This window comes from Pelobates fuscus, chromosome 4 (genome assembly GCF_036172605.1).
Source record: "Pelobates fuscus isolate aPelFus1 chromosome 4, aPelFus1.pri, whole genome shotgun sequence".
Lineage (NCBI taxonomy): Eukaryota > Metazoa > Chordata > Amphibia > Anura > Pelobatidae > Pelobates > Pelobates fuscus.
The window spans coordinates 280,131,665-280,158,193 of record NC_086320.1 but is presented as its reverse complement, the minus strand read 5'-3'; the positions used below and the strand labels follow the sequence as shown (position 1 = coordinate 280,158,193).

The following is a 26,529-nucleotide window of genomic DNA, read 5'->3' as shown; positions in this document are numbered from 1 at the left end:
ATACACACTCAACCCCACAAGCAACCTCCCCCACCACAGTGCAATTCCACAAGCAGTGTTCTCCTTGACTTGCTACCCTTCATACATGGAACACCACAAGCAACATCCCTACAAATTTGCAACCCCACAAAAAGCATCCTTACAAACACACAATATTCAAAGCAGCACACACACAACACCACAGTCAACCTACCCCCAAATTTGCTACACCATAAACCGCATACACAACCATGCCTTGCCTTTCTTGTCCTCCGGTGTCCCATTTATGACAATAGGAAGTGTGTCATTTAATTTGCTGTGCTAAACACAGTGCATTTTCTAAATGCCAGAGTTTTTTTTACTTCGGCTCTGTGCATAGGCTGCCCTGAAGGGGCACTGAATTAAGAAAGTAGCTAAACTGGAAACATATTCTGGAAGCATAGTCAAATATTTTCAGTTTGGTTATTTTAGCCTTAAATGGGAAAAAAAAATATTGAATTTCAGAATATTCTAACTTTAGTGAATAACCCCATTAAAAGTGAACTATAATAAATTTGCAAAGGAATTGCAAAATCTAGGCTAAAATAGCCAAATTAGCCAAACTGGAAAAACTCTCCAAGTCAGCCTAGATTCTGTAATTTCCCCAACAATCCACCTGATTTCAGTTTCTTAGTGATTGGACCCCTTTAGTATAAAGATCAGGTTGTATATAGAGCAAGTAATTTAGTATTACATTTGATGGGTCTGTAGACATATTATTATTATTATTGTTATTATTAGCAAACAAATGTTAAGGGATCTCAATCTGTTGGAGGCATGGAACTGAATTTGGAGGGGGACAAATAAATTACTTGCCTCCGGATGCCTCATGACCCAAATTTTAGAAATATTTGTCAACTTAAATGTGTTCTTCTGGAGTCAAATACATACCATGCATATATTTGGCTCACATTGATTGAATTGCACATGTTTGTGTTTTGCACTATTTATAGGGCAACGCATGTTTTTGACCTCAGGTCTGATGAAGACTTCTTTGAGGTCTTAAAGCGGCACTGTCATGCCGAATCCCGTTTTTTTTTTAACCCCCCTCCCGCCTCCACTACATCCAATTGACCCCCTAGTCACCCCCAAATGCCCCTAAGCCCCCCAGATTACCTATTTTTAAATCTGTATCTTCTGCCCCGATCTTTATTCAGGGCGCCACCATCTTTGTGTGGGTAGGTGAAATCCCTGTGGGACACGTCATCTACCCACACTAGACAGACTGTGAGATTCCCGCACATGCCCAGTGAAACACCTGGACATGCGAACGGGAATTTCATCTATTCATTCATTCATCAGACAGACGAATGAATGAATAGAAAAAATCAGACGAACAAACTAACACTGAGTATCAGTGTGTGTTTGTTCGATCAGTTTATTACAAGGAGGGAGCTACCGACGTGCAGCTCCCTCCTTGTAATATGTAAAGACAGAAGCGGTGGGGAGCTGTGCTCCCCACCACTTCATAAGCCCCCCAGGTCCCCCCCTCACTCTATGGGGGTCAATATGACCCCCATAATAGCACAAGGGAGATTAAAATCTCCCCAATGCCCCTACTCGCTATACCGCGAGTAAGGGCATGTCCACTAAACAGTGAGCAGCCTGTGGCTGCTCACTGTAAAAACATAAATGGTAATAAGGGGGGGGGGACCTACTGTCCTCCCCCCTGGCCCCCATCCCCTGCGCGGTGGGTGGGGGCACTAATAAAATAATAAGGGGGGGGACCTACTGTCCTCCCCCCCGGCCCCCACCCCTGCGCGGTGGGTGGGGGCCCTAATAAAACAATAAGAGGGGGGGACCTACTGTCCTCCCCCCCCCGGCCCCCACCCCTGCGCGGTGGGTGGGGGCCCTAATAAAATAATAAGGGGGGGGGGACCTACTGTCCTCCCCCCCGGCCCCCACCCCTGCGCGGTGGGTGGGGGCCCTAATAAAATAATAAGGGGGGGGGACCTACTGTCCTCCCCCCCTGGCCCCCACCCCTGCACGGTGGGTGGGGGCCCCAATAAAATAATAAAAGGGGGGGGGACCTACTGTCCTCCCCCCTGGCCCCCACCCCTGAGCGGTGGGTGGGGGCCCTAAATAAAGATAGGGGGGGGGCCTACTGTCCTCCCCCCTGGCCCCCACCCCTGCGCGGTGGGTGGGGGCCCTAATAAAACAATAAGGGGGGGGACCTACTGTCCTCCCAGCCTGGCACCCACCCCTGAGCGGTGGGTGGGGGTCCTAAATGAACCCCCCCCCATCAAGGTGACTAGGGGTCCCAAGCCCCTAGTCACCCCCCCCCCACCCCAAAACATTCTAACCCCTACCTACCCCCCTCACCCTAAAAATAGTGAGGGGGGAATAAAATAACTAACCTGTAAAAAAAATAATTAAACTTACCATTTGACGTCTTCTTTTTTCTAAATTCTTCTTTCTTCAGCCCCCAAAAAGGCCAAATAAAAATCCATCATACCCGTCGCACTTTAAAAAAAAAAAAAAAACGAGCGCAAAAAAAAATTAATCCATGTTCACCCATGGAGGGCACGCCTCGTACTGAGCTCCGCAGGGCGGGTCAAGGCTTATATAGCCTTGCCCCGCCCTGCAATTAGGCTTAGAACACACTGATTGGTTGGTTTAAGCCAATCAGAGTGCTCTGTGTCATTTTACAAGCGTGGGAAAATTCCAAAGAACTTTCCCACGCTTGTAAAATGACACAGAGCACTGTGATAGGATGGTTTTCAAGCCATCCAATCACAGTGCTCTGTGTCATTTTACAAGCTTGGGAAAGTTCTTTGGAATTTTCCCACGCTTGTAAAATGACACAGAGCACTGTGATTGGATGGCTTGAAATCCATCCTATCACAGTGCTCTGTGTCATTTTACAAGCGTGGGAAAGTTCTTTGGAATTTTCCCACGCTTGTAAAATGACACAGAGCACTGTGATTGGATGGCTTGAAAACCATCCAATCACAGTGATCTGTCATTTTACACAGCGTGGGAAAGTTCTTTTGAATTTTCCCACGCTGTGTAAAATGACACAGAGCACTCTGATTGGCTTAAACCAACCAATCAGTGTGTTCGAAGCCTAATTGCAGGGCGGGGCAAGGCTATATAAGCCTTGATCCGCCCTGCGGAGCTCAGTACGCGGCGTGCCCTCCATGGGTGAACATGGATTAATTTTTTTTTGCGCTCGGTTTTTTTTGTTTTTTTTTAAAGTGCGACGGGTATGATGGATTTTTATTTGGCTTTTTTGGGGGCTGAAGAAAGAAGAATTTAGAAAAAAGAAGACGTCAAATGGTAAGTTTAATTTTTTTTTTTTACAGGTTAGTTATTTTATTCCCCCCTCACTATTTTTAGGGTGAGGGGGGTAGGTAGGGGATAGAATGTTTTGGGTGGGGGGGGGGGGGGGGGGGGTGACTAGGGGCTTGAGACCCCTAGTCACCTTAATGGGGGGGGGGTTCATTTAGGGCCCCCACCCACCGCTCAGGGGGGGGAGGACAGTAGGTCCCCCCCCTTATTATTTTATTAGGGCCCCCACCCTCAGTGCAGGGGTGGGGGCCAGGGGGGGAGGACAGTAGGTCCCCCCCTTTATTATTTTACTAGGGCCCCCACCCACCGCGCAGGGGTGGGGGCCAGGGGGGAGGACAGTAGGTCCCCCCCCTTATTATTTTATTAGGGCCCCCACCCACAGCGCAGGGGTGGGGGCCAGGGGGGGAGGACAGTAGGTCCCCCCCCTTATTATTTTACTAGGGCTCCCACCCACCGCGCAGGGGTGGGGGCCAGGGGGGGAGGACAGTAGGTCCCCCCCCTTGTTATTTTATTAGGGCCCCCACCCACCGCGCAGGGGTGGGGGTCAGGGGGGGAGGACAGTAGGTCCCCCCCCTTATTATTTTATTAGGGCCCCCACCCACAGCGCAGGGGTGGGGGCCAGGGGGGGAGGACAGTAGGTCCCCCCCCTTATTATTTTATTAGGGCCCCCACCCACAGCGCAGGGGTGGGGGCCAGGGGGGGAGGACAGTAGGTCCCCCCCTTATTATTTTATTAGGGCCCCCACCCACAGCGCAGGGGGGGAGGACAGTAGGTCCCCCCCCTTATTATTTTATTAGGGCCCCCACCCACCGCGCAGGGGTGGGGGCCAGGGGGGAGGACAGTAGGTCCCCCCCATCTTTAACCCCCGCGCAGGGGGGGGGGGTTATTAGGTGTTTTTTTGTTTTGTTTTACAGTGAGCAGTCACAGGCTGCTCACTGCTTACTAGACATGCCCCTACTCGCGGTATAGCGAGTAGGGGCATATTATTTACTAATACTAAGTAATCTTTACTTAGTATTAGTACATTTGGCTTCAAGACCAATTCAGGTCTTTCAGCCTTTTAGTAGATAGCTCCCTGATACCGTGGGAATTAGGGAGTTATCTACTAAGCGGCTGCAAGATGCAGCCACAGCAATGAATAGGATCGGAGTTTCATTCATTAGAATGAAATTCCGATACGATCAAAGTACCGAATTGCATCCTAACACCAATGGAGAAACTCTTCTCATTCTGTTAGGATGCAATTCGGCAGTTTTGCCGGCGTTCTGTCTAAGTGACAGGACTTTCGGCAATACTGACAGGAAGTATTGTGGGAACTGGGAGGAAAGCTAGGGATCATGGGAAAATTGCTCTGACCAGCGGAAATGATGCACACTTTGCTCCTCCGCTGGTCAGAGCTGGTCAAGCGGAAGAATCCTCCATAAGGCAAAGAGTCCCTACTTTGTCTTATAATTTTAAAGAAAACTAAAGAAGAATGGAAGAAAAGAATAACAGATCCTGAGAGAGGCGGAGAAGAGGAAGAGATTGAGGAAAGGTAAGTTCGGCATGACAGTGCCGCTTTAAACATTGCCGGACCATGTGCAGGGTTAAAACGGTGGCACATGCCATCTGAACAAATGACTTATTTTTTCACTATTGGGACTAAGTATTTATCAATTTGTTTTCCTACACTGGGGGTTGATACTCAAGTTTATTGCTTTTAGCGGGAATTGAGTGCCCAAGTTATAGGACTTTTATAAAATGCTCTTTAGAATAACCCCAATGTGCATTATTAAATAAAATATGTTTTTTAAATAAAAGCAAAGTTGCAAAAAATTTTTAAACTCTCATTTTCACTGATATACATATATGTTTATATTTTTTTGTTTCCACAACAGAGTATAGCTGTGAATATGAAAGATGAAAAGGGGAACAAAATTATTCAACAGGTATGTAAAATAGAAAATGCATCAACATGTTATTCTGTATTAGTAAATTTTGACTTAAAGGAACACTAGTGTTAGGAATGCAAATATATATTCCCAATGCTATAGGTCCCTAGTCACAGTTGAGATGACCAGGCCAGCTCTGCCAGGGTGAAAAGGTGAGATTACTTACTTTTTCTGCCATGCAACACTAGCCTGCTCCGTAAAGTTCTGCTTCTTTGGCTGAGATATCGAGATCGATGATCTCAAGCAAGCCTATGCTTTCCGATAAGTGAACATTGGGAGGCTAGTGATCATGCGAGGAAAAACACCGCTCTGCGCCATCAGATGAGACCATCTGACTGAAATAGCAGAGTTTTTATTTTTAATTTGATTACCTTAATTTGGTAGTTATTATGCTTAGGCAGTAAGATGAGGCAAATAAACATATTTCCACACCGCACTCTTGAATCAAAATATTTTACGAAGACTTTCCATTAAGGTAATGATTTAATGCATAAACAATAGCAAACGAGTTCAGACCATGTTCGTGTATGGTGATAGTTAGAGAAAAAGAAGAAAAAAAAACTCATACACCTGAACAGAAAAAAATATTTTCTCTATTTTTTTAGTTTCAGCTGGGGTCGTGGCACATATAAAGTTTTTATTTACTTTACCATTTGTTAATATACGTAGGATCAGGAGGCATCTATATTTAAGTTTTTTAATTTTATTTTTTTTATTTACATTAGCTTGCAAGAAACTGTGACGTTTTTATTGAAAATTACATTCCTGGCAAGCTGGCTGAGATGGGATTGGGTTACAATGATATAAGTGCAATCGCTCCTCATATTGTATACTGCTCTTTAACAGGTAAAGTAATGTTTTTTAAACAGTTATTTTTCTTGCCTCTGAATACTAGCAATTGATAGAGTCAGTGATGTCCCATAATGCAAATATACACTTGCGTGATCCGCGATGGTCTGACTTCTTTACTGCTAATTTAGTCTAAAAAATGTCCAAGTACCAACAAAAATGTTGAGGTTATGCTGTGGTAGAAATGAACCCTAGCACAGATGGCAAGAAAACACATAGATAGGTGACAGTGAGACTATATCACCAGGACTTAATATAAAAAGCTCTGTTACAAAAATGTAGACGTTTCGTCTCCCCTGAGCCTTTGTCAAAGGTTCAGGGGAGCCGAAACATTGTCTAAATTCTTGTACTCAATAATAAAGTCTACCTGCTGAAGAAACTTCTCGGTGGGCCCTAAGCTACTTTTTTGTTCAACTGGATTTGTCTGGGCTTGGGCCATGCCTGTTTTAGAGCACCCAGTGGGGCCACTCCCCGAAAAAGTGTGTGTGCAAGGTCCTCTGAAAATTCTACAACACTACACACATAAGGCATAAAACAGAAAGCATAAAACATGAGACAGTTGCCTATTATGAAACGGTGAGGATAAATCGCCATTAGTATACATCCTATGCTACGTACCATCGCCGTCCCAGGACCTGGTTTAAATATATGGCACTTTTCTTGTACCAGGACCTTGCTTTTCAGTTCAGCAGATCAGCCAAGTCTTCACCCACCATATAATTGCTGTATTCCTGAATGTAACAAAATCCATAACAAAATCCATTTTTAAATAAATCAATACTTGGATAATAATTATCAACCTAGATGATAACCCTTATTTAACAAGGGAAAGATCAGATCCCACTCAATCTTGTCATTTGTGCTTGCAGAATAAGGGCATCCTGGTGGGTCAAGATGTCTATATTTCCCTTGATAATTCTGAAATTTTTATAACTTATAGAATTTAATATTGTGACCGCTTAGATGGAATAGATTGCTTGAAAAGCAGTTTACCTTTAACATTCATAAGGGGTTTATCAATGTGAATAGGATATAATTTTGAGAACATGTGTCAGACAGGAGTTGGATAAGGGGCCAAATCTTTTAGAGCCTGTCAAACAAAGGGTCATTTTGAGGGAGACACAGTGCGTTATTGTTAAAATTGAGGAAATGCAGCATTTGTTTATAGCGATAATCGCTGGGAAAAGAGGGGTAGCCAGGATGGGGTGCTTGTACCAGTAAAACCTGATGCTTTTATTTTTCACAATACCCATTATAAGGGTTAGTGCCCCAGGTTTTAAGTTCTGCAACATCAGTGGGGTGCCATATATTTTTCATACTGTATTGTGATCTTGGATTCACAGACAGATACTGTCTGGCATACAGGTTGATTTGCTCAACCACCTGCTCAAATATGTCATCCGACATAAAGAGCCTAAAATAGTTCACTGGCTCACGAACATCTACCGTTGTTGTGATGTCAAGTGTAGCCATGAATGAGGGTATTTCTGGGGCAGTAAAGATTTAATTTTGCACTGTGGGGCGTCCTAAGCGCCTTCTTTAAGATTGGAGTGGGGCACTATCACTGGAGGACTCGCTTAGGGGCTCATTGTCAGAGTGTCACTGTCTTCTTAGGGAGATTTTTAATTAATTTGCCTACCTGACTAATACCCACTAGCTCACCGCCACCAAATTCCCACTTTCACCCCACAGAGAACCCTATACCCAACCCAAAAATTTAAATAAAATTACTGATAGCATATGAAACAGCTGCAACAAACATTTAAAGGTTTTTTATTTTTCATGGAGAGAACTCTGTTCACACTTATCACTAATACAGTACTGTACAGCACAGATACAGGGCCAGATTAAGAGCCCAGTGGGCCTGGTGCTGACAATTATGATGGGGCCTAATTACAGAAACTTATCGACCAAAAACACTAAAACAGTCATACCTCCCAAGAGTCATGTATCTGTTGGAGTTAATGTTGGAGGGAAACTCAAAGGATGCAGCTTTAAGAAAACACATACTCTATGCTAATCTCTATATCTAATTAATGCTTTCATCTTTCAAGTAAATCCATACCCCAGCAGTGTCCATGGGCGGGGTAACAGGGTGCACCACTGACACGAATCACGTGACCAGAACTGCCAAAAGGGGTGAACATGCCCAAAAAGGGGGCATGTCTGTCCAAAGAATTGGAAGGCCAGCCTGGCATCAGTGTCCCTATGTATCACAGTGTCACTGTCTCCATGTGGCCCAGTCCCCTAGTCTCCAAGTGTCTGTGTCCCCATTTCTCCCAGTGTCCCCATGTCTCAGTGTGTCCCGTGTCACTAGGATACTAGGGGACACTGAGAGACATGAGGACACAGACATTTGGGGACACTGGTAGAAATGAGGAGACAGACACTAGGGACACAGACATGGGGACACAGACACTAGGAGACATGGGGACACAGACACTAGGGACACTGGCTGGGAGGAATGGGTACACAGACACTTGGGGACACTGAGAGACATGGGGCACTTGGGGACATAGACATGGGGACACTGGGAGGCATGGGGACATTGAGACATTTGGGGACACTAAGGACACAGAGACATGGGGACACAGACACTGGGAGACATGGGGACACTGAGACACTAGGGACACTGGCTGGGAGACATAGGGACACTGGGAGACATGGGGACACAGACACTAGCTGGGAGTCATGGGGACACAGAGACATGGGGACATTGAGAGACATGGGGACACAGAGACATGGGGGCACTTGTGAATACAGGCATGGGGACACTGGGGGACATGAGGACACAGACATTTGGGGACACTGGGAGAAATGAGGAGACAGACACTAGGGACACAGACATGGGGACACTGAGACACTAGTGACACTGGCTGGGAGACATAGGGACACTGGGAGACATGGGAACACAGACACTAGCTAGGAGTCATGGGGACACAGAGACATGGGGACATTGAAAGACATGGGGACAAAGAGACATGGGGACACAGACACTAGCTGGGAGTCATGGGGACATTGAGAGACATGGGGACACAGAGACATGGATGGGGACACAGAGACATGGGGACACAGAGACAAGGGGACACTGGGAGACATGGGGCACTTGTGGACATAGACATGGGGACACAGACATTTGCGGACACTGGGAGACATGGGGACACTAAGGACATAGAGACATGGGGACACAGACACTGGGAGACATGGGAACACTGAGACACTAGGGACACTGGCGGGGAAACATAGGGACACTGAGAGACATGGGGACACTGGCTGGTAGTCATGGGGACATTGGGAGACATGGGGACATTGAGAGACATGGGGACACAGAGCCACGGGGACACAGAGACATGGGGACACAGATACTGGGAGACTAGGGGACACTGGGAGCCATGGTGACACAGACATTTGGGGAAACTAAAACACTAGGGACACTGAAAGACATAGGGACACAGACACTAGGGACACTGGCTGGGAGGCATGGGGACACAGACACTTGGGGACACTGGGAGACATGGGGCACTTGTGGACATAGACATGAGGACACTGAGACATTTGGGGACACTGGGAGACATGGGGACACTAAGGACATAGAGACATGGGGACACAGACACTGGGAGACATGGGGACACTGAGACACTGGCTGGGAGACATAGGGACACTGGGAGACATGGGGACACTGAGACACTGGCTGGGAGTCATGGGGACACTGAGAGACATGGGTACACTGAGAGACATGTGTCCACATGTCTCCCTGCTGCCTTTCCCCCCATCCTTCACATACCTGAGCTGTAGTCTGTCTCTGAAGACTGGGAGCTGCTGTCTGGACTCTCTGTGCTGTGTATCTGCTCCCCCGCGGATCAGTGAGTAGAGAGAGGCAGGGAGATGCTGTAACTTCCTATCCCTGCCTCTCTCCACACACAGTGACCCCTACTGGCCGGTGCTGGTACTGCAGAGTAATCTCCGTTTATACGGAGAAAAATATTTGCATTTGTATTGCTGGTATTACTGCAGTACCATCACGGCCAGGCATCCTCCATTACCAGCTGTGCCTTAAAATATCAATCAGGTGGTAAACCTAAGAGTAGTCTGTAAAAAACAAAATTTAAAGGGGACCCCGAGCATTAGCAACACCCTGCCATGGAACGGCCGCAACAGGTTTGCAGGCAAGCACCGGGAACTGGGGCTGGTGGGGTGCTAACACCGGAGAACCAAGCACCAGACACCACACCAGCAATACCCTCCCTACATCAGGTGTAGGTTGAAAAACTTGAACTTACTGCCAGCGAACGTAAGCTCCATATTGTGCAGTATATGGATCTGCGTGCCACACTAATTTCAATCTCCTAACCTACATTACTCCCAATGTTTGAGTACCACACTGCAACCTTTATTGTTTCACACAAAGTAATTCCATTGCACATATTATGCCAATCTTACTACCTCACTATTGCCCGTGTGCAGCCCCATGCGGTTCCATATCAGATGGCTCCATACTTCAAACCTACTCATTCATACTTGCACACGCGCATGCCTCACTACTCTTGCAAAATGCTTCCTACACAATGTGACATGCCGAAAAGTCTAAGCCTGTTTTTGAATTGTAAAGTGCAAATTTCCATGCCGCTGCCTTATTACTATGCTAGTATACACGCTGCAGATTTAATCCTATTGTTGGCTTATATTACTGTCTTCTAACTTGATATTGCCTACCTGCTGACAAGCCAAAAGTTTTGCCTTTCTTTAAGCCTGAATGTTTTACTCAAAAAATTGTGCTGATTCAACTTATGCCATATATATGTTAGATGCAAGTTGTCGGTACCTGCTATTGTGGCATTACCTGCATGTCTGTAAACCTTATGCACGCAAAAATAAAAAAATGTTAAAAAAAAAACAAATTAAAAAAAATAATATTTTTTTTACTTTTTTTTTTTACAATGGGCCTATTCCATGGGCCTGGGCCTGGAGCTGCAGCTCCATCCGCCCCTATGTTAATCCAGCCCTGCACAGATACTGTACATTACAGTGGCAAGACAGCAGGGAAGGGATTAAAAACAGCTGTGGCTGACACAGAGGGTCAAACAAGACAAAAATATGAATAGTACTGATGTACTAATGGCTGTAATCAGACATTCAGACAGGACTTTTCAACTTTTTTACACACTGTAGCAATAAGCTCTCTGTCTCTCTCCACTCAAATCAAAGTGAGGAAAGAGAGGGGCAATGTTACAAATCATTAGCTGAGACATTGTAACTTTGATCAGGGTGACAGGCAGGTGACATGGATCAGCAGGATTGCCAGCCGGAGGACTGCCTGGTTTGCTGGGGGTAGACAAATTAAAGAAAACACCTAAAAAAAACCTTCTTGTTAAATTTGTAGGGGGTCTTTTGTCTGTAAACAGCTCTCCTGATAAAAATGCCTTTTTCGGGTTCACCCAAAAAAGAAATAAGGGGGACGGGGCCTGATCGCCATGCTGAATGGTCGCATGAGACAGTAGCTGCTACACTCTTCCTACTTTTAAGCCCAATAAAGCTGATCTTGTACCTACCTGACAACCAGAAGCTATGGTCCTATACACAAGGAAGTAGTGATTCCGAGGCGAGGCTTGCAATCTTTGTTTTAGTCCCTTGGGAAGTTATTTGTCGTCTAGAATGAGACCTACTCAGGTGGTGAGTGGCGTGGACAGCCGCCTACCCTGCTATCCTTCCCGACTATATCAAGCTGGACTCCCACAGCTAAGTGAACCTGGCCCTGTTTCCCCCCTTTTGGATCGGCAGGGTTGATCCTGGTCCACATCCTGTGGCCCCTACTGTGACAGTGACTCCACTGCCCCAATGTACCATCATACTGCTGCTTAGACCAGGAGTCTCATATAAACTGGCTGCAAGCGTGAATCCAACGGCTAGCATCAAAGAGGACTACAACTTTCCCTCCTTGCTAGATACAATCCTCACAGATTTCTAGTGGAAGGTAACTATGTTTTTATTTTGTCTGTATTTTCAGATGTACTGAACTTGTGCTGCTCCAACACACAATAAGTATATTTAGTGTGTATCCACATTGGGTGTATACTGTTGTATATCTCGGAAGGTAACTACACGTCTGTGGCAGCCTGATCAGCAGGAACTCAGTGGTATACCACCCAAGTATTTGCCAGCTAAGACCCATCGCAGGGACTGGGCCCACATATGGCGAGGAACATGGAAGTACTACAGGTCGGCGAACGCGGCACAGAACCATTGAAAACTTGTAAACCCTAGAGGACTTACCCTCGTGCCTGTCCAGGCAGCTGGCTCACAGTGTGAGATTTCACTTCCTCTCCCAGTCATATAGGGGCCTTCCCTATCTTCAGCCTTCATATTGCTGACCTTAGTTAGGAAAGTTTTAATTACGTGTTCTGAGCCTAATCTTATATTCGTAAACTGCCTTTAAATTCTACCTGGGGCCTTACTATTCAGCTACCCGCTGTGGGGGTCTCCAGGGTGTTCATGCACTCTAAGATTGTTTAAATTTAGCTATATGTCGAACGTGCTTTCCATTATGAGACTTAGTGGCTTTTTTCATAAACATGGCTGGCATGCATTTGAATTCAACTGTACTCTTCAGGTCTAGCTAGTCATGCCTAATTTATATTTAGCTTAGCCTGCCTATGAACCACATTTATAATGCCTAATAGTTAGACATGATTGCCCAACATGTTTCTTTTTCTACGCCTGACTTATTAAAGATTACTAACTTTCTGTGTTATATATTATACTCCTCATGTCCAAATGGGCTATCTAGTCTTGCACCTTCAACGCAGTTTAGCAATCTATACATGCATACCTAGACTGTAATAATCATGTTACTATAAAAAAAAAAAATGTGCATGATTATCGAGGCCATGCAAATGTTTCTTATGTTTTATTTTACACCTGGGAATCCTTTTGTGACTTGGCACAAAACAATAAAGAACCCCACCCTGCGGAAACAACTAAAACTATAAACAAATCAATAAAAAATTAACCCCCCCCCCACCCCTCACCCCCATCAAAAACAAAGAGCAAAACACAAATTGCCTTAATCAGAAGGTACTGGCTAAAATATAGGGCAGGACAACTGATTGATGGACAAGCTTACTGATGTTATCTATAATTATTTATTATTAAATTAAAGTATAATTATTATAATTATATATATTTTTTTATTACTAGGTTTTGCAGTTGTCTCCTGGTGATTAGGTTTTCCCTTTTTACATTTTTGTTTGTTTGTTTTTGTTTCTTGGATGCTTAGAGAACTTACTTGGTACCATCCTTGAATGTAAGCCTACTGGGTGAATACTTTGGATATAAAACCTATATCTTTATACCCTTTATGACACTGCTCACGTTTTATAAAGAATTTAAATAAAGATTTTGAGGAAAAAAAAGTGTTTAGTACTATCCTAACTGTAATGGAACTCCTGCACTTGTGACATCACAGGAAGTGGAACACTCATGAACCTGCTGCATGCTGTAACCTTAGGTTCTTGACCAGTTTCAGTCGTGCGGTCTTGGTAATCTCAGCTGTTACTATGGCTCTTTCTGCAGAAATGTATGGTTGTGAACCAGTGGAATTAAGGTTACCAACATCTTCAGAACCTGTGACAGTGCAGTATGTTCCTGAATTTTTATTTGGAGACATGTTTATGCAAACATCACAGGCGAATGCATTATCAGCTCGAAAGAATAGAAACATTGATGGACCACCCACGGTCAGCATCTTCGATGATCCACTTTATATTCCAACACCATTAAAGAAAAGAAAATCTTTTCTTTCTACTGTCCACCTGGATCCCTTCAGCAAGCAGGTCAGCATCATCGATGAGCCACCTTATGATCCAACACCATTAAAGAAAAGAAAGTCCTTTATTTCTACTGCCCACCTGGGCCCCTTCAGCAAGCAGGTCAGCATCATCGATGAGCCACCTTATGATCCAACACCATTAAAGAAAAGAAAGTCCTTTATTTCTACTGCCCACCTGGGCCCCTTCAGCAAGCAGGTCAGCATCATCGATGAGCCACCTTATGATCCAACACCATTAAAGAAAAGAAAGTCCTTTATTTCTACTGCCCACCTCGGCCCTTTCAGCAACCATGGTAAAAGACAGGCGCTGGATGACACTTGGGGAAAAGTATCCAACTCCACAGGAGTTGTAAATATTCAAGGAAAATATAGTCTGCCTAAGACTAGAATGTGCAAGCTTGCTGCAGGCTACAGAGCCTCCACCAGTCCATCCAGTGTCATGCAACAGCCGCAGATTTGTAAAGAAGGTATCCTCTCAAGGGTGATTACATACCTGTTCCAATTGTAACAGCTTACAGTAGCTCATTGTTTAATTAAAATGTACACTGTATAAAAAAAAAAAAAAAGAATAAAAAAAAAAGAAATACGTTTTTATCAGGAAGTATTCATTTGAATAAACACAATAATTTAAGTAGGAAATAAATAAGTATAATGGAAAACATTTTATCTAATGTAATAGAAGACAGCTGAATGAATTTCATGTTTGAAAGGATTTATAGAAAGAAGCCTTTGGATATCATGCCTTTCTAATATTGAGTAAGTTAACTGATAGCCCTGAGTTCAGATGTACTAATTAAAAAAAAAAAAAACTGAAAACGAATCTTAACTCATTTACAGTAAGCAATACCGTGCAGCTATTTCCATGCTTTGACGCATATTACCGTTGTGTTCCCCAACATTTCAAAACTTGTACATGAATTATGAGCTAAATTGGTTCAGTCACTGGCATGCCTCCCCTGACATTGGTGTCCCTGAAAGCGGGATCCTGGTGTGCAAACAGGGCAGGATAGTGATGCAATAACATAAATGGCACCGCACAAAAGGTATATGCCAGAGATACTGGCAGGTCAGAGAAAATAAAATATCCCAATGTTTAGGTGATATACCACCACCTAAAAACATTAAAGTGTAAGTGCAGTGCTTACATTGAACTTATCCTATGTACAGACTTGGCTACCCTGCCGGTTCTATGCACACCGTCCTTCCAAATTTAGCTGTTAGTCTTTTACTTATCCATGTATATAATTTTTCTTTTTGGGGCTTACTGCTGACCGTGACTGAACCCTTTCATTTATACATAAGGCTCTCACTAGGCACCATACAAGGCTGTTTATTACAAACTTTGTTAGCACTGCTACATTGTTGATTAGGTGTTACACTATCTATTGGGTGCATTAGCGATCTTTTTTCAGGAGGTCTCAGCCTTTTACTATCACCCAGTCATTAACATTGAGAGTTGTACTTGTGTACTACATTAGCCTATATGTCAATATGGATAAGTGACTGTATTGCTGCCGTTACCCAGGAGGCTTTAGCATACAGTCATACTTATGTCTCTCACATGGGCAAAAAATTGTTTTTTGCGCAATGATTTTCTGTATTGAGGACGCTGAAAACTTTTGAACAGGTCCTCTCTATTCATCCTACCAGGGAAACTTTCCATTATTTGACACTTTTAGTTGTCTATAGATATGGGTTTTACCTTGAAACGCCGGTATATCTAACAGATATCATATGGGAAGTTTATTAACCTTTATATGTTAATAACTATCTACCTCTCAGACATCTGTTTTCTACTAAACCAATATCAGTGTCAGCTTTTATACTATTCTCCTGTGGTTATTCCCACATTAATTTTAAGTGTATTATTAAAGGTTATGTATTAACTATTCTAGGGCACTCACCCCTCTCTCTCCTTTTCTCACTACTGTGGTAGTTCCCCTAGGGTTAACCCCTTTGTTTTTGAGTGCTCTTCTCAGGCTTCCAGCTCTCTCCCTTTTGTTCGCTCTATGTACAGACTTAGAGTTATGTACTCTGATATATACCGTACATGGAAGACAAAAGAAAAAAAACCAATAGTGCAGCACAGTAAACACTATAAATGGGGTATGTAAGCAAAAGATAGATTTATGCTCACAGTGTTTTGAGCCTTTTAAACGGTATGGCTTTGAACGTACACACAGTTGTGCCCTTCTGGTGGCAACTTTACCTCTTTTCAGAGTCAAAATCCTCCAATATGGTACATAAAAGACATGAAGGGAGCATACAATAGTGAAGGTACCTCTGGGAAAGTGCTTAGATAATACACTGGATGTGTATCAGTATGGTATGTCCTTGGGTTTGTCCATGTTTAAGGGATAAATCCAAGGACATACTGTGGTGGAATCTCAGTAAAAATAAATTTACTAGGACAAGATTGCCACGTGGTATGTGTACTTGCATATGTTGATGTATCAGTTAGTCAGTTACACGTAGCTAAGATACAATCAGTAGTGTAAGGAGCAAGTGTAGGAATACTGGATATACGAGTATTTCCCCTCCTCCATTGTGCTGGGCAAGCCATGTGGTCAAACAGGAATTTAGTCTCTATTCGGTTGATTAGATAAGAGTATGTGTAGGTTGAACTGATTATGGGAGGAGCTACATGCCTATATAAGGGACCTACACTGTATGATCAGGGCTCAGACTTTGCTGTTTTTTGGTGACATTAGTCCCTCTGAGTCCCGGTCGGTGAATCGAATAAAGATCTCTTCCTTCCTGAAGAAACCTGTGTCCACTTCTCTGTGCTTGGCTTCCATCAGTTTCTCCGGTATCATTTGGTGCATTGGCCAGGAAGCTCATCGTTCAACGGTAGCTGAGAAGCAGAGGCGTGAGACGGTCTATCTTTGCCCACGCTCTCTACGGCTGCACCCCTGAACTTCTGCGTGGACCTCCCTTTGTCTCGGCGCCACTGGTCTGTTGTCCAGGAGATTATCGGCCTCTACGTAGTAAGTGCTGGGGTGTCCCCGTCGATGAGTGTGAACCCAGGTTCAGGAACGAGGAGGTAAGACGACTACTGTTTTAGACGGTGGACCCACTAGGGGTATTGGATACCGATTGTGCGGTAGGCCCATAAGGGGTTATTTGTGTATGGAATCTGCCCCCTCCAGTGGAGGGAAGGAGCGAAGGCGCACCGCTCAATTAAACGCCCTGTAGTCAGCCCATTTAATTTTGGTTTGGAGTCAGGTTGGGTTCTGTGTAAATAGCCCAAGCCTGACACCGGTGTCTTGTCTAGACTAGCGTTCTAGGGTGTATATTACGTTCGCTAGGTCGTAGGGACCGGGAGACTAAGCGACGTCTGTGTAAATTCGGTCCGCTAGATCTCAACCTATCTTGGCTAAGTGGGAAGGCGTGTAAATTTGGAACCCACTAGATTTTTGATAGAGTATATAGACTAAGAGGGTGCTGTTTTAAATTCCGCCCTCTAGTTCGCTATATGTGGTGCTTGGGCAGCGTGGCTAACCAAAACAGATGTAAATAGTTCTAGGTAGTCCATCGAGGTACTGGCCAATAGATTAGTTGGGAATTGTAAATGTGTTAAAGATTGTCGTAGTAGCGTGTATATCTTGCTAGATAGCGTGAGCTCTGCCGTCTAGCGAGAGTGTGAATAGTGTGTAACTGTATTATAGCGCACGGTACCATAACCATGTATAATTACTGATACTGTAAATAACTACTAATAACTGTCGTCTATGTTGTATGTTTAACACCATAACCACTACTAATTGAACTGTGACTTTAAATTGTACTCTAACCAATGCTAACCGTACTATAACTACTGTTTGTAAAGACGATGTTACTGGGGTATGTTATAGACGGGTAATTCAGATATAGGGAATTATAGCGTGGGTGACTGTATAGTTTCGCCAAAAAGCACAGTAATAGTTATTTAGTGACTGGTGTAACAGCTGTGTGTGTACGGGAATTCCCTGAGTGTTTTGTTGTGTGCGTTTCACCTAGTAACTGTACCACGTGGTGCTGTTGCCAAGGGAACGGGTGTGACCGTTGGAAGTGTGTTTGTTTAGTTTCTGTTGGAGACGACGCTTCATTGTTAGCATGGGTGCGTCAGATTCAACGGTTATGGATCCCTTAGGATGTATGTCGAAAAACTTTAAAAAGGGATACACTGTGTATGATTTTGGGGTAAAGATGTCTCCAACACGCCTGACTACTTTATGTAGTAGGGAATGGCCTTCTTTGGTGGCTGCATGGCCACCACGTGGCAGTTTGGATCCTAATCTGGTACAGCGTATACACGTGGCTGTATCAGGTAGGCCTGAACTTTACGGCCAGTTTCCGTATATTGATTGTTGGAAGCAGGCCGTAAATGACTTGCCAAAATGGATCCGGGTATGCCACGAGGAACAATGTCGCCTCATGGTGGCCAGAACTCGCTTGTCCACTAAGGCCGTAATTACGCCCATTTTGGACACGCCTCCTGAATCCGAGATCCCCATGCCGCCCCCTTACTCCTCCTCCACAGGAAGAGGAATAGGAGGTGCTGTTGGTAACGCTACTCCCCTTGCCCCGTTGTCCCCACCTACCCCCTCCTCTAGCTCAGAGCCCAGCCCTCTTGTTTTAAACCCTCCCCTTCCGGTACCTACCTCCGTTAACCCCACCTATCCAGATTTGACGTCATATCTAGTTCCTGGTCAGGCTCCTCCTAGCCCGGCCCGGAATATTTTACTCACTGATCTCCCCCTCAGTAAAGCGTCCCCTTCCCCTCGTCTTACTACCCCTCGCCCGGAACCCCTAACTGACGTTTCTAAACGAAGCCCCATACTAACCCGACAACTGACCGGTACCCTCCAACCCCGACATTATCAAATGCCTCTCCGACAGACACCAGGCCCGACACACATTAACGGTGACGGCCAGTTACAACACGCTGATCCTGTATTCGTCTATGTTCCCTTCACTACTACAGAACTATTTAACTGGAAGACCCATAACTCCTCATACACCGATAAACCTCAAGCCATGACGGATTTGTTTACCTCCATAGTCCAGACACATAATCCCACTTGGGCTGATTGCCAGCAACTGCTTATGACATTGTTTAACAACGAGGAAAGGACACGGATAAACCAAGCGGCAATTAAAGCGCTGGAAGAAGTGGCCCGTACACAAAATCAGGCCAACCCAGCAGCATGGGCCGCAGCACATTATCCAAATACTGATCTGGAGTGGAATGTCAATGGCGCAGATATTGCCCATTTAAAAGCATACAGGGACGCTATTATTGTTGGCATGAAAGCCGGAGGAAAAAAGGCGATTAATATGTCTAAGACGGCTGAGGTATTGCAGAAATGTGATGAATCGCCCAGTGCCTTTTATGACCGATTATTGGAGGCATACCGTTTGTATACCCCCTTTAATCCAGAGGCTCCTGAGAATTCCCGAATGGTTAACTCTGCCTTTGTCAGCCAAGCCTACGGAGATATAAAGCGCAAGCTACAGAAGTTAGAAGGGTTTGTAGGGATGTCCATAACCCAACTAATGGAAATAGCAAATAAGGTCTATATGAATAGGGAGAAAGAGACGAAGAAGGAGGAAGAGCGAAAGATGCGAAGGAAAGCAGATATGCTAGCAGTAGCTATCGCAGGCGTAGATAGAAGGGAAAAGGAAGTATATAGGGGAACGGATAAAGGTGAGAATAAGTGGAATGGGGAACCTTTGAGTAGGAACCAATGCGCGTACTGTAGGGAAGAAGGGCATTGGAGAAGTGAGTGTCCACGAAGGGAACAGTATGAGAGAGACAGACCTAGGGCAGGATATAGCAGTAATTATAGAGGTAGAGCGAGAGGTAGAGGAGGTCCTGGAGGAAATAGTGGGAATAATAGAGGAAGTGTTAGTGGAGATAGATATTACCCAGCAGCGCAGAGACCCCGCGAGAGAGAGGATAGGGACTTTGTGGGTCTGGCTGACACAGTCATGGAGGACTATTGATACAGACCGGGCTCCATCCCCCTTGGCCGAGCGGAGCCTATGGTCGATGTAGCAATAGGGGGAAAAAGGAGTTCTTTCATGATTGACACTGGTGCTGAACATTCGGTGGTGACTGACCTAGTCGCTCCTCCTTCAGGAAGAACTATCACTGTAATAGGAGCAACTGGAAGGAGTGCCGCTAAACCGGTTCTTAAAAGTCGACTCTGTACATTGGGAGGCCACATAGTGAAACACCAGTTCCTTTATATGCCTGAATGTCCAGTCCAACTGCTAGGACGTGATTTGTTGTCGAAATTACAGGCACAGATAACATTTCTACCTAACGGAACAACATCTTTGAAGTTCAATGGACCCTCAGGTATAATGACTATATCTGTACCAAAGGAAGAAGAGTGGTGACTCTATACAGTGTTGACTAGCCAAAACCCTAAGAGTGATGAATCCTTGTTCAATATACCAGGAGTGTGGGCAGAGAATAACCCACCAGGACTTGCTCGTAATATCCCACCAATTCGTATCGAACTAAAGCTTGGGGTTTATCCAGTAAGCCTGAGACAATATCACATTCCACAAAAGGCCAAGAAGAACATGCAATCTTATTTGGATAAGTTCATCAGGTATGGTATTCCAAAATTCTGTACTTCCCCCTGGAACACCCCATTGTTGCCTGTTCAAAAGCCCGGTACAGATGAGTATCGCCCTGTGCAGGACTTGAGAGCAGTCAATGATGCGATAGTAAGTATACATCCAGTTGTGCCCAATCCATATAACCTGCTTGCTTTAATTCCAGGCGGGGCTACCTATTTCACTGTTTTGGATCTCAAAGATGCCTTCTTTTGCCTTAGAATTGCTGCGGAAAGCCAGTGCATCTTTGCATTCCAATGGGAAAATGCTGTAACGGGCTCGAAACGCCAGATGACTTGGACAAGATTGCCCCAAGGGTTTAAGAATTCACCTACCCTATTTGGATCAGCTTTAAGTCAAGACTTACTGGATTTCAAGTCCATCCCAGGAGAATGTGTACTATTACAATACGTAGATGATTTGTTGATAGCGGCAGTTACAAGAGAGATATGTCAGCAAGCAACACATGATCTACTGCACATTCTTTGGAAGGCAGGATACAAGGTGTCCAGGAAGAAAGCCCAGTTGTGTCAGTTGTATCTGGGATTCCATATCTCTGAAGGTCAAAGGATAATGGGGCCAGAGAGAAAAGAAGCTGTATGCCAAATACCAATACCCAAGAATAGAAGACAAGTGCGAGAGTTCTTGGGGGCAGCAGGCTTCTGTAGGATATGGATTCCCAGTTATGCGATATTGGCGAAACCTCTTTATATGGCTATAAAAGGTACAGAACACGATCCCTTCCTGTGGACCCCCGAACAGCAAAAGGCATTTGAAGATGTGAAGAAGGCATTGATGAGCGCCCCAGCATTAGGTTTACCTGATCATACACGCCCATTCTACTTATATGTACACGAGCAAAGAAGAATGGCTGTGGGAGTATTGACACAGTACTTGGGATCATGTCAACGACCTGTTGCATATATGTCCAAACAATTGGATGCAGTGGCCAGTGGTCTTCCACCTTGTCTAAGAGCCGTAGCTGCTGCCGCCCTGCTGGTAGCCGAAGCTGATAAGCTCACTATGGGTCAGGAACTCTACGTGCGAGTCCCGCACGCAGTACAGACGTTGCTAGACTATAAAGGCACTCATTGGTTTAGTAATAGCCGCATGACTAAGTATCAAGCTATGTTATGTGAAAACCCGAGAGTGCATCTAGAGACTGTTAATACCTTGAATCCAGCTACCCTTTTGCCATAACCTACTGAGAGTCAACATGATTGCCTGGAGGTGATGGATGAAGTGTTTTCAAGTATACCGGACCTTCGTGATTTTCCCATCCAGAACCCTGATGTCCAGTACTATACGGACGGCAGTAGTTATGTGAAAGAAGGGATTCGCTATGCAGGATATGCAGTGACAACCATAGACAAGGTGATAGAAGCTCGGCCATTGTCAAAAGGAACATCGGCACAGAAGGCAGAACTAATCGCACTCACACGAGCGTTACAATTGGCTGAAGGTTTGAGGGTGAACATCTACACGGACTCCAAGTATGCATTTTTAACCACTCATGCCCATGGAGCTTTGTATAAAGAAAGAGGACTACTGAACTCAGAGGGTAAAGAAATCAAGTACGCAGCTGAGATATTACAACTACTGGAAGCCGTGTGGGAACCGAAAGAAGTTGGTATCATACATTGTCGAGCGCATCTGAAAGGTGATGGTGATGTAACAAAAGGAAATCGGATGGCAGATAATGCAGCCAAGCGTGCCGCTGAATCAGGAAAACAGGAGTATGTGGAATGTATAGCTGCTCTCATACCCCTCTGTCTCAATGGACTCCAATTTATACAGCTCAAGAAAGAGAGTGGTTAAAGACTGAAGCTGGGAAGTACCTGGAGAACAATTGGTATCAGTTAGAAGATGGAAGAATAGTTATTCCAGCATCGCTAGCTGTAGAAATTGTCCAGAATTATCATAACGGGACACATTTTGGAAGAGATAGCATGGAAGAATCTCTTAGGAAGCATTTCTACATACCAAGATTGTCCAACTTGACTCAAGCCATTGTATGAAGATGTGTGATATGTGCCAAGAACAACGCAAGGCAAGGTCCAGTGAAACCACCGGGAGTCCAGTATATGGGAGGACTCCCTATGTCCGATCTCCAAATAGACTATACGGTAATGCCTAAATCCGGCGGACATCGCTACCTACTAGTAGTTGTGTGTACCTACTCAGGTTGGGTAGAAGCATGTCCTACTCGTACAGAGAAAGCAGGAGAAGTTGTGCGATTTCTGTTGCGAGAAATAAGACCCCGATATGGACTACCATGCTCTATAGGATCGGATAATGGTCCAGCCTTTGTTCACCAGTGCCAACAACAACTGACTCATATGCTTGGTATTAAGTGGAAACGTCATACGGCATAAAGGCCTCAGAGCTCTGAGAAAGTGGAAAGTATGAACAGAACTATTAAGAACCAATTGGCAAAGATGTGTCAAGAAACTCAACTTAAATGGAATGTTCTTTTGCCAATAACTCTGTTACGCATTCGTAGTACACCTACCAGAATGATGGGTCTCTCACCTTTTGAAATTATGTATGGGCGTCCATCTCCTGTACTTGGTAACTTAAGGGGGGATTTAAGTCAGTTGGGAGAAGGAATTACCCGGCAGCAGGTTGTAGAGTTGGGTAAAACTATGGAGGAGGTACAGAAATGGGTACAAGATAGATTACCTGTGAATATTTATCCACCTGTCCATTGTTATCATCCAGGAGATCAAGTTTGGATAAAGGAGTGGAACAGTGTACCGTTGGGGCCAAAGTGGAGGGGTCCTTATGTTGTTCTTTTGTCTACCCCTACAGCTATAAAGGTGGCTGAAGTGACTCCGTGGATTCATCACTCCAGGGTTAAACCAGCAGCAGTAGATTCTTGGCAAGCTACACCAGATCCAGAGAATCCCTGCAAGATCCGGTTAAAGCGTGTAACTCAGTCGGAGTGACGAGGAGATATTGGGACTTCTAGAGTAATCAAAGAGATCAGCAAGTAGGTGTTTTGACGGCCATAATAAAGCCTGACCACCTACCCACGCTACATAGCCAGAGTGTCTTGAAGGGACCTCTGTAAAGGGAAGAGAGGACTTGAAGGACTCCATTCCTTGCAGCCCTTACAACCTGGAAGCTGAGGTGCCATCGCACAGACGAAGAATTAGGATAAAGATGTCAGGAGAAATGCATTTGATAATGTGTATATTTGTGTTTTTAATTATTCAGGAAGGTAGAGGTACCGACACACCTGGCTGTGAGGTTTGCATTAAGACTACAAAAACAGGTAATCATATTTCCCAGACCCTTATTTGGCATTCACAATATGAGTGTAAAGGATATGTATCGAAGTGTAGATAATTAGGTATAAATTATAGTGTATGCCATTTAGGAGTAGGAGAACCTAAGTGTTTTAGTCCAGAGTATCAACCCCGTACAATTTGGTTGACCCTTCGGAATGGAGACTCACAGGGGACCCTAATAAATAAGACAATACTAGAAACCGTACATTCTTCGAGTGTTCTGCTATTTGATGCATGTAAGGCGATATCAAGTGGTAGAAAACCATGGAATGTATGTGGGGATCTTAAATGGGAAAGAACGTATGGGTCTAATGATAAGTATATTTGCCCCAGTAGTAAGAACAAGTATATAGATCCAAAATGCCCAAATAAGAATTATAATTATTGTCGATATTGGTCTTGTGTAGGGTGGGCAACTTGGGGACAGACAGTAGATAAGGATATGATTGTTACTAAGTTGCCTACCAAACCATATTGTAAGTCTATGGAGTGTAACGTCCTGCAACGTGTCACTGCTTGCCTCTCTTCCATCTCTGACTGGATGTCGCCACGCTTTCTCAAACTTAACATCTCTAAAACTGAACTCCTTGTCTTTCCTCCTCCTAATACTGATCCTCCTCTCTCGCTCTCCCTTCAAGTCAGTGATATCCACATAAGTCAATCCCTACAAGCGGCTGTCTTGGCGTCATACTTGACTCTGGTCTCACCTTTGAGTCTCACATCCAGTTTGTTGCCAAGTCCTGTAGGTTCCAACTCAAAAACATAGCCCGCATCCGCCCCTTTCTTACGCAAGATGCTACCAAGGAGCTTGTCCATGCTCTAGTAATTTCCCGCATGGATTACTGTAACCCTCTCCTGATTGGCATCCCCAAAAGCCGTATTGCCCCGCTACAGTCTGTAATGAATGCTGCAGCTAGACTGATTTTCCTCTCCAGTCGGTCCTCTCACACCTCACCCCTCTGCCAGTCCTTACATTGGCTCCCTGTATTCTATAGGAGTCAATTCAAAGTGCTAACCCATACATTCAAAGCACTGAACAATTCCAGCCCCTCTTATATCTCGTCACTGATCCAGAAGTATGCCCCTCCTCGTACCCTCCGCTCTGCCCGCGACCACCTCCTGACCGCTGCTCGCACCCGTACGGCCAACTCGCGCTTGCAGGACTTCTCACGGGCGGCTCCTCTCCTATGGAATAACTTGCCTACTGCCATCAGACTCTCCCCTAGTCTTCAATCATTTAAGAAGGGCCTTAAAACCCATCTCTTCAGGAAAGCATATGGCCTCCCAGAGTAATCTCTCCCTTACATACCTGTCTCTTGCTCTCTCCTATGGGACAGTGCTTTGCTCTCTCCTCCAGCTCTGCTTCACTCCTACTTGATATTTCCTATCCTAATGTTTCTAATACCCCACCTCCTATAGACTGTAAGCTCATTTGAGCAGGGTCCTCTTCAGCCTATTGTTCTTGTAAGTTTTCTTGTAATTGTCCTATTTATTGTTACATCCCCCCTCTCAAAATATTGTAAAGCGCTACGGAATCTGTTGGCGCTATATAAAAATTGCAATAATAATAATAATAATAATAATAACCCAGTCCATAATCCTGAACAGTTTATAGATAGGTTCGGAAACTTATTTGGGTTCCAGATATATGGGACAGGTTTGGATCCTGGGACAATATTATTCATAGGGATAGAGACCGATACTGTGGCAGCCCAGACTCATCAGGTTTTCCATTCTTTCTACGAGGAGATGAGTGTAGAGAATAAGATCCCCCATAATGCTAAGAACTTGTTTATTGATCTAGCCGAGAGTATTGCCGGTAGTCTTAATGTAACCAACTGCTATGTGTGTGGAGGTACTAATATGGGAGACTGTAACCGCTGGCGGTTCCCTTATTTACCACTATAATGTCTTAAAGCATAGAACTTAGTAGGGCTAACCATACAGATATCTTAGCCATAATTTTATATAGTTAGTAAGAGATCCTCTATTTACATATATAAATAATTGAGAATACAATATAAAATAAGGATTGTCTTGGAAGCAAAAGATTTTGTCTTTTAGATATTTATTATATAAAAATATAAATATAGACATATCAAATCCATTATAGCAGAGTTTATAAGATGAAATTAAATGCTTGCAAATATCATTAATAGGTTAACATACCCTTCTGAACATGTCATCATGTCAGCCTCTCAGTCATTTTAAGATGGAGCAGCGTCTGTCTCCAAGTCTCTCCTATGTGTGTTAACATTTAAAAGTACACTTATTTATACCTTAGGTGTCGTCATTTTAGAGTCACCATAGTTCATATGAAAAAGTCCATAACTAGAAGCGAGTGCACACGTCATGGGAAACTCCCGGACCTGGGGAACTTCCATCAAGTTCAAGGGACAAGATGGCTTCCCAAAGTCTGAATAGCTTATCTGTTGTTTATACTAAGACGTAAGTGCACAGTCGTGGGAGATTCACGGATTTGGGGAAGTTCCATTAACTTGGGGTTACCATAGTATATTGTGTACTGAAAGAGTCGTAGTATAGCCTTGAAGCTTGTTAATGCATTATTGTTATTGTAATTCGTCTGGGACAAATTGGCGCAAACATATTATGCACTGAGGTTATTGCTTAAAGAAACATCTATGAAAAACAATATGTTCAATTTCTAACACCTTGTCAATTTGCAATATCTCTTAAAGACAAAGTACAC

At 44.3% G+C, this 26,529-nt stretch overlaps 1 protein-coding gene across 1 annotated transcript in view; it reads left to right on the top strand.

The window, feature by feature from the left end:
- Positions 1 to 26,529, top strand: part of SUGCT (succinyl-CoA:glutarate-CoA transferase) — a 934,720-nt gene that overhangs the window by 32,942 nt on the left and 875,249 nt on the right. The window contains exons 5-6 of the mRNA XM_063452136.1: positions 5,187 to 5,237; positions 5,966 to 6,086. Of these exons, the coding sequence (XP_063308206.1) occupies positions 5,187 to 5,237; positions 5,966 to 6,086 (172 nt within the window). The remainder of the gene's footprint in view (positions 1 to 5,186; positions 5,238 to 5,965; positions 6,087 to 26,529) is intronic.